The sequence below is a fragment of the Astatotilapia calliptera genome, chromosome 17 (genome assembly GCF_964374335.1).
Source record: "Astatotilapia calliptera chromosome 17, fAstCal68.1, whole genome shotgun sequence".
NCBI classification, from domain to species: domain Eukaryota; kingdom Metazoa; phylum Chordata; class Actinopteri; order Cichliformes; family Cichlidae; genus Astatotilapia; species Astatotilapia calliptera.
The window spans coordinates 14099890-14116508 of record NC_137438.1 but is presented as its reverse complement, the minus strand read 5'-3'; the positions used below and the strand labels follow the sequence as shown (position 1 = coordinate 14116508).

At 39.3% G+C, this 16619-nt stretch overlaps 1 protein-coding gene across 1 annotated transcript; it reads left to right on the top strand.

The window, feature by feature from the left end:
* Nucleotides 1-11199: 11199 nt before the first annotated feature.
* On the top strand, nucleotides 11200-16475 carry atpaf1 (ATP synthase mitochondrial F1 complex assembly factor 1). The gene is made up of 9 exons (XM_026147037.2): nucleotides 11200-12031; nucleotides 12652-12760; nucleotides 12960-13022; nucleotides 13391-13453; nucleotides 13548-13598; nucleotides 14861-14908; nucleotides 15254-15349; nucleotides 15666-15773; nucleotides 15917-16475. Exons 1-9 carry the CDS (start codon nucleotides 11817-11819, stop codon nucleotides 16097-16099), a joined length of 936 nt encoding a protein of 311 aa, XP_026002822.2. The 5' UTR covers nucleotides 11200-11816; the 3' UTR covers nucleotides 16100-16475.
* The last annotated feature ends 144 nt before the right edge of the window (nucleotides 16476-16619 follow it).

The following is a 16619-nucleotide window of genomic DNA, read 5'->3' as shown; positions in this document are numbered from 1 at the left end:
CTCTTAACTGGATGAAGCCTCCAGCAGAACCATGGTCAGCGAGGGGCAGATGACTGGCCCTGGTTGGGGAGGGTGAGGATGGGGCTAAGGGAATGAGACAGGTCAAACAACACAGTGTGGAAGACAAGAGTGAAGAAGAAACACACAATACATCTGTACACAGCCTAGACCTATTGCAACATCACTAAGGGGAAATTCAGAGTTACCTGATCAAGCCTTAACTCTATTGTTTATCATAAAAGAAAGTTTTAAGCCTAATCTTTAAAGTAGAGAGGGTGTATATCTCCCAAACCCAAATTGGGAGCTTCCACAGAAGAGGGGCCTGGAAACTAAAGGCTCTCCCTTCTATTCTACTTTTAAATACCCTACAAAACATGAGCAGGTAGAACATGTCTACCTGTTTGGTAGGTTTTGTACAGAAGATGTCCTTCCTGCTGTAACCTCAAATGGTTTTGTGTCTTCTCACAAGCTTTCACTTGTAAGGTGGATGTGTAATGTGCAAAAGGAATCGTGCAAATTTTGATAATCTTCAGAGATAAAGAAACCTAATAAATTTATTGCTCGCGTGGCTAGTCATACCATCCTTTCTGTTTCTGGAGACGACTCATTAGAGTCGGCATACATACTTAGCATACATGGTACTGATATAGAGATAGATAGATATTTCTTCTCAGTTAAGCACACAAAGGCCTTTCTAATGCAAGTCTAACTGACCCAATCACACAAACAAAACTTTTATCTATGCCTAACCACTGTCTAACATTCCCCCCCAACCCTCACCCAATTGTGGTTAAGGGAGGGAGACAGACTGTGATTGACAAAAACAATCAAATTCATGAATTTTTCCACATGACTTGCTGTTGAGTCCATGTATACTTGAATGGAACTAAATGGCCTACAACTCCTCACATACTTTATGTCCTGCTGGACCAAATACTCCAGAGTAACAAATGTAGATTGATCCTCATATCCTGTGTAAGTAAAATTTGCTAAACAAAACTAGAGAGTAGGAAGGCCAGAAAGCAATGAAAGGTGGGCTAATATTCTTCGATTTTAGTCTAAGAAAATTAAAAGTATAGAGCACCAGCTTTACCATCTGAAATTAACTTCTGGGGATAATAATTATAGAGGGCTGAAGCATCAGTTCTCAGAGCTCTGCTGTGACTGTCTCTAAGCAGGCCATGAATGGGCATTAGTTGATTAATGAATTAGACTTTATATCCAAAGGGGTGCTCTCCCAAAGAGTCCGAACTCCCTAACCTACTGTAATCCACCTATTACAGACAGATTATCCTGACTATTACACCAGTGTAGATTTAACAGACCATGAGCTCAAATTACCCAGAGGGGTTGGATGAAAAATTTGTCAGTTTTTACTTCAGGATTATCCGTATTTGAGAGTGATTGCCCTAAACCTTTACTGTGGATGTGTTAAATACCAAGTTCCTTTTACATGCAGTGCCATCCTTATTTTTTAAGCTGTAGTTGCTTTTATATGATCATCATTTATATCATTTATAAATGATACTAATAAAGGTTTGTTGATTAAATTATTTTCATGTTAGAGCATGCGGATATTTTGCACTTTTTTTTACAATACTTTTTACTTTGTCACCAAATATTCCAACTAAGCCAAAGCTGTCAATCATGCGAGCGATGTGCCATAACCTGGTCGGTAAAGGTTCGAAACCGGTCCGCCGTATGCCTTTGCAGTGTGTGAAAACTGAGGTGAAATCAGGCGCAGTTTTTGAATCTGTTACTGTGTTTTGCACCAAGGAAGCATTGTGTTGGAGATTGTTAAGAATAGATGTGTTATGAGAGGGGCTGTCCAAATTGGTTATTTCACCTGAGTGTGAGGTGTGAAAGTGTTCCAGCATTCCTACTGACAAAGACATTGTCCACAGCCTGTCATACCACGCTGAAGCAAGACGGTTGAGCCAAAGAGCTTTGCCAGCTTTTATTTTGATTTCCAACCATACAGTAATGACAGTAGACTGGCGGAGAAAAAAAATCATTCTGCTGAAATTTCACTGCACATTTTTAAACTAAAAGAAAAAACAATTTTTGTATAGGGCATCATGCAATAGTTTTGCTTGTCTTGCCCACTTGGGAATCAAACTAGCTGAGCTTGACACCCTTGGACTAAACAACCAGATTTTTCTCATTGTCTCAAAAAAAAAAATACAGTGTCCCAAAGTAAAATTATTCCTTTTTATTTTAGATTTTAATTATTTAAATGGTAAATGGCCTGCATTTGTATAGCGCTTTTCTAGTCCATAGGACCCCAAAGCGCTTTACACTACATTCAGTCATTCACCCATTCACACACACGATAGCAAGCTACATTGTAGCCACAGCTGCCCTGGGGCGCACTGACAGCCTCTAAAGCCTGCTTAATTTTGAACCCAACTATAGGCCATGGTTAAAACGGTAGTTCGGGGACTGTGACTTTTTTCAACAGTTGGTGCATGTCCCATCTAAGATTAACCAGTTTTCTTTGGCCTATAAAACTGCATGCAGCCTTAGCGTGGTCCAGACGCTGAACATAAAGCTCCAAATTGCCTGAAATTATCAATAACCCTTAATAACGTGTGAATAGGAGCAGACGAAAGGCTATATTACTGAAAGTCTGAAATCAGAGGATGATATCTGCATATTGACACCTGTGGTATTGAAACAAGACGTTAGTCCTCAGTTTCACCAGCTTCTCTCACTCTAAGTCTGAGCTGCTTCTAAAAGTAGTTTAAAGCCACACAAAGCTTTTAATAAAACAACATTTTGCTTCATATTTTTGTGATATGTGGTGTAGTCTTGCTTCACAGTAAGTGTGCACCTGTGAAGTCTGATGTGTGCAGAGAGAGAGAGCAAAAAGTAGATGAGGCACTTTGAGAGCTTGCGGCAATGGTGAGATTTAAACTCATTCTGTCTACGGTTCCATCAGATAACGAGCTGAATCAGCACGCACTGTGGATATGCACAGAGTGGGACACGCACACAGACACACACACATCAGACATTTACGGAGATACAGGAGGAAAAGACAAAGTCTGGCACTGGCTGTTCATGAGCAGGAGTCCTCAGAATCAGAAACTGTCACTTTGTCATTCCTCCACCATTTCTCTTTCCTCAAAGTTTCTCTCTCCTGGTGTCTCAAAGGTCACAAAACAATTAAAGGTAACAAAATTGATTTATTTATCCTTGGTATGCAGTGTACACTGCATTTCCTTCCTCACAAAACATTTCCAAAGTCAGATTTAGGAATAAGGTAATCACTGCAGTCTGTATCGTCTTCTTCCTTGCTAGTGGAGGATACAAATACGGTCGTGTGGAGACAGAGTGGACTGAACTAAAAGCGACCTGTTTATTGACTGTTTGCAGAACTTAAAGGGCAAAAGGGGAAAGTGAAAACTATAAACTTCTGAAACATAAAGCTCTGTGAGGGACTAATGGAAGGGCAGCACTACAGACAGATGCAAAAACAAGACACAGCTGAGCTAAACTACAGAGGATGAGACAACAAAAGGAAAACTAAAAGCAAGACACAAGACACTAAGCATCACGAAGTACTGGGACAAATGACCCGGGGCAATGACAGCAGGATCCCTTGGTTTCTTAATCAGATCAATCACGGTTATTTAGTGTGCTCACATTGATCTACAGAACAGCTAATGGTGGAAAACTTTTACAATGCACCTTTAATAATCTTAGATATGAAAGATTTCTGCCTCAAAATCTATCTGCTCACAATCACTTTTAATAGGATGTTCTTTATTGAGCATTAATTAGTCGTTTTAAAGGTCGTCATCTGCAGGCAATATGCAATTTATTAATGTTTTAAATTAGTTATATATTAGTTAGGAACAGGTCATTTTGTCACATTCAATGATATTTATGCTATTATGATATTTCAGCACACTATTATTATTATTATTATTATTATTATTATTATTATTATTATTTACACACATTAAGAACGACAGTCTATCACTTTCCGTCTTCCATCTTCCTCTGTCCTCTTCCACCACTGCTCCTGCCTCCTGCTTTTACTTTCTCTTTTCCTCCTTCTCACCCAGGCTTGTTTTAGGCTCTGTGTTGGATCACTTTCATAGCCCTGCTGTCAGTGCTAACCACACCTTGACCCCACTGACCCCTCTTATATCCTCTGCCTTATCTCTCCCAACCTGCCACAGCACCCTGCACCTCAGCCCTCACCACATACTCTGCTGCTACCTTCTCCCTGTGAAGGAGGAGGAGGAGGACGTGGAGGAGGAGGATGAAGGAGGCGGTCAGTGACGCACTCCGCTACAGGCCTGTCCCTGCTCATTTCAGGTTAGCCCATCTGCAGTAGCACCAGCCAAAGTGACAGCTGTCAGCGCCACTAAGCGTACTCCACATGCTCCCCCTCCATCCGTCCTTGGAGCTCGGCCAGAACGAGGAGAGGAGAGGAGAGGAGGAAAAGAAAGATATTTAAGAAAATGAGAGAAAAGGAAAGCAGATATTTTTAATAAGGCAAGAGAACAAACTGAAGAAATAAGTCAAGAAGAAAGAGTAAAATAAATTGGGTAGAATTAGATTTTAATAAAAAGAAAATCTAAAAAGAAGAAAATGAAGGGAAAAAGAGGGGACAAGAGGAGGAAATAGAAACGGGATGAAGGGCGAGGACGTAAAAAATCAAGGAGAGAAAGAAACAAGAAAAACAAAAGAACAGATGAACGGAGGAAAAAAGAGATGAAAGGGGTAGAAGTAAAAGGAAAGGAAAGACTGAGGGCTGAAACAAGGGGAATAAGTGAAACTGGTTTTTTTGGGGGGTTTTTAATAGAAGCTCAGCAGTTTCTCCAGTCACTGGCCTACAATAATAATAATAATAATAATAATAATAATAATAATAATAATAATAGAGGTGTAAATTTAAACTGGGCTTCGTCCGTTTCTCATTCACTCTGACCTCTCCAGTCTCGGCTGCTGTTCTTCGGCCTCTTCTGTGGGCTCGCAGCTGCTCCTGTTTAACGTGCGAGCAGCGCCGCCTGCTGGCTAGGAGCACAGCAGCCTGCAGCAGCTTCTGCTCGGCGCTCCTACGAGCATCAGCGCAGCGCTGTGCTCAGAGCGAGCGCGAAGGTGCGAGAGAAGACAGACTGAACGTCTAGAGGAGACAAACAAAGCCGGACTGTGAGCGTGACTTTTGCTGTGTGTGTGTGTGTGTGTGTGTGTGTGTGTGTGTGTGTGTGTGTGTGTGTGTGTGTGTGTGTGTGTGTGTGTGTGTGTGTGTGTGTGTGTTTTAATCGCAAGGGCTGCAAAACTGCCGCAAAGGAGAGCTGGAAATCAGGGGGAGCGGGAAGAGAAAACAAACTTATCTGCATTTTATGGCTGATGTGAATGAAGGTAATATAAGTTCAACATGTCCACGTGCACAAAAAGTAATATTTGCATCGTTCTTGAAAAAGGAGAGCTTCTGACTTAATCTGTGCTGAAATAATTCAATTTTTTTAATCTTCATTTATACACATAATTATGCATGTTTTCATAATTTTGTGCACATATTATTTCTTATGTTCACTTTACTGGATCATCATTGTATCAAATGTCATGTCAGTGAATATAATTACTTATATGACGTCATGTTTAAACTCACTTTCAGAACCAAATAAATGGACAGTGTGTATCCAGCCTTGGTTAGGTAAGTGAAGGACGACAGCATTACAGGTAGGAACAAGAAACCGAACTAAACCTGACAAAATGTTCTGTTAGAATCTTGGTGGGAAATCTCTTTTTCAGATCTCTTGTTCTTTAAATGTTCCTCCCATGTCTCTGTTTCTGTTACACATTTCACAAAATTACAAAATGTTGCATTTCAGGTTTCGAGGTCAACAAAGCTACAGTCTGACAGCGAAAACCAGTCAGTGCGACAGAAACGCGACATGAAACTCATGCACTAAGCTCCTCACCTCCAAGCGTGAGTATATTGTTTCCTGTCCTGGAACCTGACTTGAAGTTGTGCAGACTGTGCTTGAAGAGGTCGGAGGTCGAGTTAATGATCTTATGAAGACCTGAGACCCAGAGATAAAACAGCTACCTACTCTCCTTTGCTTCATTCTAGATACAACCGGTACGACTGAGTGATGCCTGCCACAAGATGTTCTAATAACCACGTACATGAATAAATAACACACACACACTCACACACACACATACACAGGTACAGAGCTATCGGCTGAGCAGCAGCAGCAGAGCGGGTGTCTTGATTCCTAGACAGACACACTCATGCACTTTTAATGGGATCCCGCTCTAAAACCATGGGATTCCTCTGCCAAGTGCGACCCTTTTTTTCACTGAGAGTGTGTGTGAGTGAGTGCTTAACCGTGCGTGTGTGTGTGTGTGTGCAGGAGGTGTGGATAAGGGTCATCTCCCGGCCCAGGGGTGCGATTTCAGCTTTCCAGAGGGAGGGTAAGTGAGTAGTCCCAAGACCCTGAAAACCCTAAGGTTTGAAATGAAACCTCATCGCACACGTTGTGCACTCAGCCCGACCGCCAAGAGTGCACGTGAAAATATCACAAATATAACGTGCAGCTGGATCATTTTTAATAATATATGGGGAAAAAATAATCATCCTTTTTGCTGACCTTTCCAGTCTTTCTTTGTTTATTTATTTGCTTGTCTTTTTTGATGCCCATAAATTAAAGTCACACTTCCTTACATAAAGAAAGTCTCAGTGAATAACAAAATCACATGTTCAGTATATGTAGATTTTTTTCAGATGATTCCTTAATATTTCTGCATCATTAAATCAAACAATGATACTTCAGGTTTCACGGGCAACATTTTTAAGCCTGGATTAGCATCTGAGTAAAAAAAGCTAAAAGCAGGAGCTGTACTTCATGCCTGTGATTTAATCCGGGATTAAACGGTTTGATGAATCCCAAATTGATCCCAAATTTGTATAATATCTCCATCTCATCAGCCCCTGACACAGAGGAGTGTTTATCAGGCAACTTCTTCAACACAATTCAATATGCATTAGAGTAGCCTGAAATAAAATTCTCTGAATGACAGCCTCACAAGTCAAGCATTTTAAGATTTGTTTACCAATTTGTTATTTACAGGAGTGCATGCTTGTTTATGCATTACTGACACTGAGTTGGCAGAAAGCTGGAAAAGCTTTCTATTGGACAACTCTCAAGAGGTCAAGCTTAGGCATTCTGCTCTGTGACATCCTGTTGGTGTCCCTGGCAAAACCATCTTTGTCACCTGTCTCATCAGATGACAGAGATGATAGGATTAGAAAGTATCTTATGTGAATGAGGGGATGAGCAGAATATTTTCTGATATATAAAAATGCTCCCAGTGGTCGAGCGCAGCCTCAGAGGTGGGGTGATAATATGACCTGCAAAGATGCATAAGTTCCCACAGTAAATGATTCTTCTACTGTTTAACCCTGAGTCTGCTGAACTGCTCTTCGTATAATGAGGAGACCCCATCTCATCACGTTTTACACAAAACTACCAGAAAACCCCACGTGAGATGTTTTTGATGTATTTTTGCCTAAAAACCCATGATATAAATGTATCATATAAAAACACTATTATTTAGTTTCTGCAGTGGTGATATTTATTTATTTTCTGACTCACATTTCATGCCTCAGAGTAGTGGCTCATTCCAGGGTATTGGGGAAAATAATCAGTGTCATGTATCATGGACTCCAAGATTCTGCCTGTGAGCTCACTTCAGCGTGTGAATCCAGCCCATGATCACTTTGGACACATTGTCTCAGACTCTTGATCTCACATATCCAGCAAAGGCTCAGTCTCAATGAGGTGCCATATTTGCAAAACTGCTCAAATGAACGTGACACCCAGCAACACGTCAAGCAGCTGATGAAGCAATGCCCCCTTTAACTATTTCTTGTTATATGTAGTTTTTTTTTTAAGATTCACTTTTTTTAAAAAAGTACATTTGACTTCTGTTATTTATTTATTTTTATTTATTTATTTATTTTTTGGCTTACTTTTATTTTGTTGATGCATTTAAAAAACATTCAAATGTACTCTTGTTTCTCATATATTGTTTTATTGTAATGAGGAAACAGTCTGTATTATTAAAAAAAGAAAAACTCAGTTATTGTGCTTTTGATTTAATGATGTAGCTATCACAGAGCTGCATTTTATTAATAATTAGTTTTATAATGACTGAGCCCCCTCGTGAGCTGCTGGAAATAAGGTTCTTTAAAACACTTACATCAATCATGTCATTTGCATTTTTCAATTAGCCTGTTAATAGGTTCATATATACAAAATGGGACAAAATAAATTACTATTGATGGAAATACTGAAGCAAAAAGTCCAACACCGCATGTCGCATGTTCGTTCGACCAGCCGAAATCCCAACGCTTCACAAATCTTTGTGGTATTAAAAAATGACCATTATTTAAAAGGTATATTTTTGCAAACTGTAGACCTACACATCTGTTTTGTTCCTGTTGCGAGTAAATAAGACTGAATTATCACGTTTGCCTATAATCTCTGTTTCTCAGTGTACCTGTGGTAGTGTCACAGGTTCTGACAGCAGAAACTTGTCTTATATGTCTGTTGCTATATCAAACAACAGATAGTGCCATATCTGACTGAGTGTTTTTGTTTGTTTGTTTTTGCTTTATTATTATTTATATTATTGTCTGGATTTGAAACAAATAATTCCACTTTGGCATCTTTATCCAACCGTTGTTCTGAAGCTCAAAAATGTTGCAACAATGTGTGTGTGTGTGTGTGTGTTTGTGATTTTCAGAAATACTTCGAGGTTGAATAAAAAATGAAATGATGGAGCAGCTGTTCCATATTTATTACGCAGAAGGCACTTAAAGGTGGAACACCGTGGAGGAAATCTGTGCATGCTGCTGTGTTGAGCACGCAGGAGCAGAGTACCAAATGTTTGTGGTTTTTGCTTTTTCTTTCTTTATTTATTCATTTATTTATTTGTTCTCTGGTGAGCGGGATTACCTCTGAATTATGGAACAGTCCCCTTTCTCTCCTTAAGTAAAAAATAACATCTGTCCGGCAAATGGAGAGCTTAGTGTTTCTCTATAATTAATGGTAAAAGCCTCCAGAGCTGCACATAAAATATACATCTTCCATGCAGGACCCCCATAACAAAGAGAGCAAGAGAGACCAAGAGACGAGGAGGCGGAGGAGAGCAGTAGGTCAGTGAGAAAGGAGGAAGTGCCACTCTCTGTGCATGACAGCACAGTGAGTGACTGTATTTATTCACAGACCTAAAAAATTAAGTCAACACTGCCAAAAACGGCCTTTTCTCCAAGATTTGTTCTTACTTTAAAACCCTTTTATTGTTAAGTCTTTGAATAAAAGCACAGCAGAGAACACTAAAGACTTGCAGGCTGCTTGTTAACGAGGTGAAAATATTCCATGTATAACTCAATATGCAATTTTAGATGGGTTTTTTTATGTGTGTTCCTGACAGTTTGATGCCATCTAGATTGCAGTTTTCATATACAACAGTGCTTGCTCAGTAAAAAAAAAAAAAAAAAGTAAAAAATAAAAAAACCTTTTTATTGAAAGAGAGCTCATCAATCGCAATGTTACATCTCAAACAATGTTCTGTCACATAAAACATCTCACGTTGCCTCTTTGCAGACTTCCTTCTAGTAACTAATGGCTGCAGTTAGAAGCTAGCTTGACTCTGCTTGACTATGTCGTTTTCATTAGAGGCCAGCAGCATTTTCTGGTTGCTTGTGCGTGCTCTTGTGGATAAACCTCTTGTCGGTTTAGCAAAAGAGCAGCTTGTCCTGATTCTGCTTTCACTGTTCTGAGATCAGCTACAGTTTGCATGTGAGAGACTGCACATTGCATGTGTGTGAAAACAGAGCAGCTAAAAAGTAACCAAGCAAACTTATTCTGTGATTAATCATCTAAATAAATACGTTTTCTGTAATGACCTTGCCCGAAATGTAGAGAGGAATTTTATTACGTTTAGCACAGTTGTTTTGCAAATACACCACCATCAGTTTTCTTTAATATTTTTAATCCCACTGCAGATATTGACAGTTAATGTGTCATTCTGTAGATTTAAAATGTTATTGATATGTTTTAATAATCAATTTGTAGGTTTGTTTATCTGAATTCATTAATTCACCACTTTTATACATAATACAGGTCACCCATACCACAAAAATAACATTTTATAGAATTGAATTCATACTGTAGATAAAACAAATTATATAAAACATTTAAAATAAGACCATCCTTACACATTTGCAACAGTAATATTAACCCGTGTAAGACTAATGGGAAACATTTTTCTGCAGAATAAGTACTTTTACCTTTAATGCTTTAAGTTACATGTGCTGGGGTACATGCTGAGGACTTTACATAGACTTGCAACGCTACTTTTACTAAAGGAAAAAAATTAAATCCACCAACACTCTTCATTGACTAATGAAATAATAATAGTGAAGATTTTAATAACAACTATAGAAATAAGAATATTTTACAATTCTTCAGGCGAAGGAGTCTATGCAGAGTGCATAAAATATTGAGAGATAGCGCAAAGTCATTAAATATTGTGTTTTAATAAGGTATTTAAACAGTAGCAAACATGCATTTTTCTTCTTTTAAAGGAGGTGGTGATCGTTACCTCTGCTTCTTGCCTTTCTGTAAAATCACAACACACCAACAACACATACCAAGTTCACTTTTAGCAGCGCTAAACACATGTGCTGTGTGCATAAACTGTATACATACAGTTTCCCCTAAAGACGTTCAGCAACATTATCTTGGATCAATCAATAAAAACTTTTCCTGCAGACAAAAAAATCTTCAGAATTCATCATCTCTTATTTAAATGAGCTAACCTCCTTAATAGTGTTGTCTCTTATATATGTTATGCAGCATCTGCTACACATGAACACATAACCTCACAACCACGCATGCCATAATCATCTGCTGTGAACTGCTCCCAACTGCTTTGTTTATTGATTAGTGATTGAAAAATGATTGGCTGTGGAAAGTAAACACAGGAGCACTCAGACAGTCACCATGGAAACACACATCTCATTAAATTTACAGCCAGCATAATACACACAAACACAAAGTCAGAGCTGTAAGTGACTCTTCGGAGTTGGAGCAGTTTATTATATAGCTGATAGTCTTCAGTAAGTGAGGGCATTAATATAACAAAGGCTGCTTTGATGTATAGTGAAAACACTGAAGTTTTTATTGAAAGTAAACAGTGACCTCTACAGGTTACAGTGTGTCAGAACAGGTATCAGACTTAAAGCAGTTCATCTTTCGCCACTGCTGTTTGATACATTTGGAGATACATAACGAGAATAATCCTCCAGCTTTTAAGGGAATGGCTGTAACATAAGGATGGAAATTGCAGGCGTCCACTTATCTCTGAGATCATCTGCCTAGAGATACAAGCATTGTAAAAATGTACACAAACCCGCATGGATTGCCTTCATCTTATCTTATCTTCCCAATTGTTATACCTATATATATTTGAAGATGAATTTTAAAGGATTACGTGTTGTGAACTATTAATTTTTCATTTAATTTTACTTAGTTTTACTTTATTTACACATTTTATGAACACGAAGTTGTAATTTTCTCTCTCTCCCTCTCTCTGTGTAAAAAGTCATATTTTGCTACTAAAAAACATGACTTTGTTATTGTGGTGTAAATGGGTAGTCCAAGTACAAACATGTTAAAACAAGTCGATACTTTATTTGCGATAACTGTTTGTTGTTTTTTTGTTTTGTTTTTTTTAGCGGAACCAATATGTAAACCGTTCTCTCCGCCGGAGTATTATAGATGTGGGACGGGAACGATGGAAAGATGGCGGCCGCAATGGTGCAAATGTCATGTTTGTACCGGGGGATGTTAGCGGTCAGGGCCACTGGCATCAGGACGCTGATCCCCGGGCTGGTCCCGGTCCAGTTCCGAGCCTTCTCGGTGCGGAAGGAGCCCGAGCTAGAGGAGAATCCGTACTACAGCAAGTACCAGGACAAGATCCAGAAACTGCGCAGGTCAGCCACCAGCCACACACCACCACAACCCCCTTACAAACGATAGGTTTCCCGTCGTTTACAGTTTCACATTAACGCTGAGGTATACGGAGTATCTCTTCAAAGATTTCACCCACAGTGAAGTTGTCTAATATTATTTATTGATATGTTTTTAATATGAATATCTATTGTTAAACTATAATGGGTCGGCGTGTGAAAATGCAGGAGAAATCCAGCATGTAGTATGTATGAAATATATATAAATATTAAAAATATCCATTGAATTCATTTCATAAATGTAATGTGAATCTTTTATCATTTGTTTACTTTGAGAGTTGTTGGAATAGTACCCAGTGGAAGATAGTGAATGAATTTCTGCTTTTAACAGTTTACTTGTTTCATTATGTTATCATTATAAAGCCACGAAAATGGATTATAGTATAACTACAACCACTCTCCACTGTTACCGTTGACTTATTGGTTGTTTTAATGTTTTCATCAAAAGTTCCTGAAGATAATAATAACTGTGATCAGATGATAATGATGTGTACAGTTGCAGTCATGATAGAATAGTGATATTAAACACAGATAGTTAGTTAGTTAATTTGTTTTTACACTGACTTTGTCTGAATCCTCTGTAGTGCCAAACCGCAGGAGTACAAGACCCGACTGGAGAAAAGGCATGAAGCCAATAAGGAAGTGCTGGGACACTCGAAGCAGGCAGAGTTTGTCCGATTTATGGAGCAGGAGGTGGAGTATCAGCGGGGCTCACAACTGAACAACATGATGAGACAATGGACTAGTTAGAAACTGTTTCGTTTCTAACAACCACTTGTTAACAATTGTGTTGTTGCGTAGACCATTTTATTCAGATGTGTGTAACTGGTTTGCATTAGGATGGTCTGGTTGTAGTCAGTGAATTTCCTTTTTGCTGTGGAAATCTTTGCAGCTGGAAAAAAGGGACAAGATGGCAGCTGGTGACGCAACATCAGGAGGTTTTACAAAGAATAAGGTGAGCTAAAGATAGAAGAGGTTTAGGCCTCAGTTGGCAGCAGTGGATCTTGAATAGGACACAAATGGAATACTGAGACAGTTTGCCTTCAATTTAAGAGTTATGTCTAACTGCTACAAGCAAAGCATTTTAAAAGCTGCAGCTTTTATTTTGAAGGTGAATTGTCTCTGTTTCTGGTTTACATCGCACTTTCCACTGTTTTACATCACTTGGCATGTAGCGCACAAGTGTCTGCAGGCACATTAGCATCTTCCTTGCAAGCTGTGAGTGACTGCAGTAGCTGGTTAGCAACTTAAGTGATTACAGTGAGGTTCTCAAGTCACTTTCCCCTTTTGCTGTTGTCTCAGACTGTGATGTGTTTTCTTTAGACTTTGGGCTCCATCCTCAACTTGGAGATGATCAAGGACAAGACAGGCGAGGAGATTGCAGAGGTGATTGTGTGGGATTGGCCTGTGCACATCAGCCTCAGACTCTCTGTACAGAAACCTTTTGAAACTGTTTTCACCTTTCCTGTTTTTCTCTCAGCTTTGGATGAAGTATTATTCTACCAAGGATACAGTCAGCGCCATCATCCCAGTGAGCTTTATGTTTTTATCTCCTTTATTTTTTGCTTGGATTTAAATGTGAAATAAATATTCATATTTGGTGGCTTTCTGATTGTTTGTTTTTGTCTATTAGTCTTTAGAGTAAATCTGATGGTTCAATGAGCTTTGATGAAAAGATGTGCTTTTAAACACCGGATGTGACAGAGAAATCAAGTGACACAACATGCTCATTGGCTAAACAGTTGTGATTAACTAATTGGCCAATGAACCTAGCGTAATTTTTCTGTCTTTCTGATTCTAATAATGAGCTCAATTTCCAAAATGAACTTTGTGCTTTATTTAGCATAACTTGTAAATAGGAGCTGAGACCACAGACTGACCAAAAAAGTGTTTACTTAGGTCACAGAGTGACAAAGCTGAGGGCCATGTTCTTCCTCACAACCAAACCAAGTAGGAGGAATCACCCCCTGCTGTCCATGCAAGAGAATGCAGGTTTTTGTAAATTTAGCATCGGGTTTAATTTTTATGATGTGATATTTTATACAAATACTTAAAAAAAAATAATAATTCGATGGTACTGCATGAGGTGGTCAGCAGTGATAGAGAAGTATGTGAGTTGTGGTGCAGGACTGGGTGGAGACGAGCGCCAGGGGTGATTTGTGACAGAAGGACATGAGCAAGGGAAGGTTTACAAGATGGGAGTGAGACCAGCTGTGATGGTCGAACTAAAGACAGGAGGCAGAGATTCACTTGGAGTGACCAGGATGGACAAGATTGGAAACAAGTGCATAAGAGGCACAGATCATGTTTGGAAACAAAGCTGAGATGGTTTGGACGTGTGCAGAGCAGGAAGAAAAGAGAGAAGAGTCATGGATGTAATGAAGGATGTTTGGTGAGATGGAGGAAGATGATCTGCTGTCTGACAGGGCAAGATGATATTTTATATACAGTCTGTGGTCTCATTGCTATTTAGGTAATGCTAACTCATATATGATGTACAAGCAAAAGGACAAGCTGTGCAGTGATGCAGAGAGTTCCTTTGACATGGTGTCAGTAATAACACAGGAAAAAAATAAAGTGCTTGCTTTCATAGAATGTTTGTTTTGACTCATCTACACATTTAAATTGCAGATTTTTTTTTCTTTGGGGCTTTTCTGTGCAGTTTGGTATTGACTGATAATAACACCCTAACACTGCAACGATGCCATTAAGATAATATTTATAGTTGCAGATTAAATTGTGATAAGCACTGTTCATAATGATCTAATATTCTCTCCTCTCTTGTATTTGCAGACACAGATCTATGAGATGATTTTCAGCAGATCACAGTCCTGCCCAATGGTAAGATCAATGCAGCAAGCTATGGAAGCTAAGCCAACGTTATTTCTGAACACTTTAATAACAGCAACACTGACCAAAGTTCGGAGCGAAGGAATAAAAATACTGAAGATAAGAAAAAAAAAAGCTGCAGAAAGTGATTGATGGGTATTTCAAAAGCAGCAACAAAGTTTGGCTGAATAGCTGCAAAGTACTAAACTTTAAATTGTCATACCTGTGATTATTCATTAACCATCTGATCATCAAGACTTTCATGATGCTGTTATTGTTTTCAGGCAGCCCAATTTTTTTCCCTCTTTTTCTAAGTCGTCACCTCGGTGACTTTTCTCTGTTTCTCCTTCATCTCAGTTCCTTTACGCTTTGCCTCAGAAAGAGGGTTACGAGTTCTTTGTGGGTCAGTGGTCCCGACACGAGCTCCACTTCACCTCCCTCATCAACGTCCAGGTAAAGTGCTTCAGACTTACAACACCTTGACATGCTTCTGGGAAAGGTCATTACTCTCTGGATTCCGGAGCTTGTGAAACTAGGCTTTACAGAGTCATTCCTTCTGGCACCTTTCCTTTGGTATTTTTAACCATAAAAGATGGAAAGAGAGTCTTTATTTTGTTTTTTTACATTTTTGAAATTAGCAATTACGTTTTTTGGAAATGAGTTGATCTGTTCATGCTTGGCTATTTACAGTAACAGCAACTTTGCCCAAACTCTCGTAATTCCACTTTGAGTTTATCACGGTAAATTACCTGATGGTGTCTGTGTGCAGACGCTGGGTGAGAATGCTCCCAGTCAGCTGATCCTATACCACTACCCAGACCTGAAGGAGGAGAAGGGCATCGTGCTCATGACAGCAGAGATGGATCCCAAGTTCATAGTAAGTCCACATACGAGCCTATATGAATAGACTTCAGAGGTTTTATGTTCTTGAGAGATTCACAAATACAGCGATGCAGCGGATGTAGTGTGTCACACCTGATGTGTATTTAAGGCCTCAACATCTGTCCCTCATCTCCACAGACCGTCCAGCAGGCTCAGTGTTTGGCTAACCAGGTGCAGCTCTTCTACGGCACCCAGAGACAGGAGACTTACCGATTGGTGGAGATGTTTAACCACCACCCTGCAGAATTCAAGCACATGTCAGTCATAGCAGAGCTGGAGCAGAGCGGTTTGGGGCCTGCAAACCCTTCCACGGGTTCCTGAGATGGACTGAAGTTGCCACCAGACAGCCTGCTGAGGAACTGTTGGTCTCCGTGTACAGTCGCAAAGATATCCAAGCTTCTTTGCTCAGCACGCTCCAGTGGGATATAGCTGCTTCTTGCTCTGTGTGTGCAGTCTCCAGCAGCAGCTGTGAATTACAGAAAAAAGAACTTAAAGAAGCACAAACAGCTTCTCTCAATATTTACTACACATCTTGTGTGTTGTCAGTTTGCCTCAATGGGAAAATAATGTTGAAGTGAGCACTTCTATAATAAATAGTTCTCACTTTGTCTTGTTTTTCATATCAGACTGTGATGTAAGCAGAAGAACATTGTTCATAGGAATCCAATTAAGTAATAAATCATCTTCAAAACTGTAACCTGTTTATATAGTCAGCGTTCTAACCAGAAGAAAAACTTTAAACACAATACTGAGGCAAACAGGAAAGTCTTCACAGCCTGGATTGTGACTGACCACTTATTAATGATCAGTGTGGTATCATTCCATACAACTGTTACTGTAC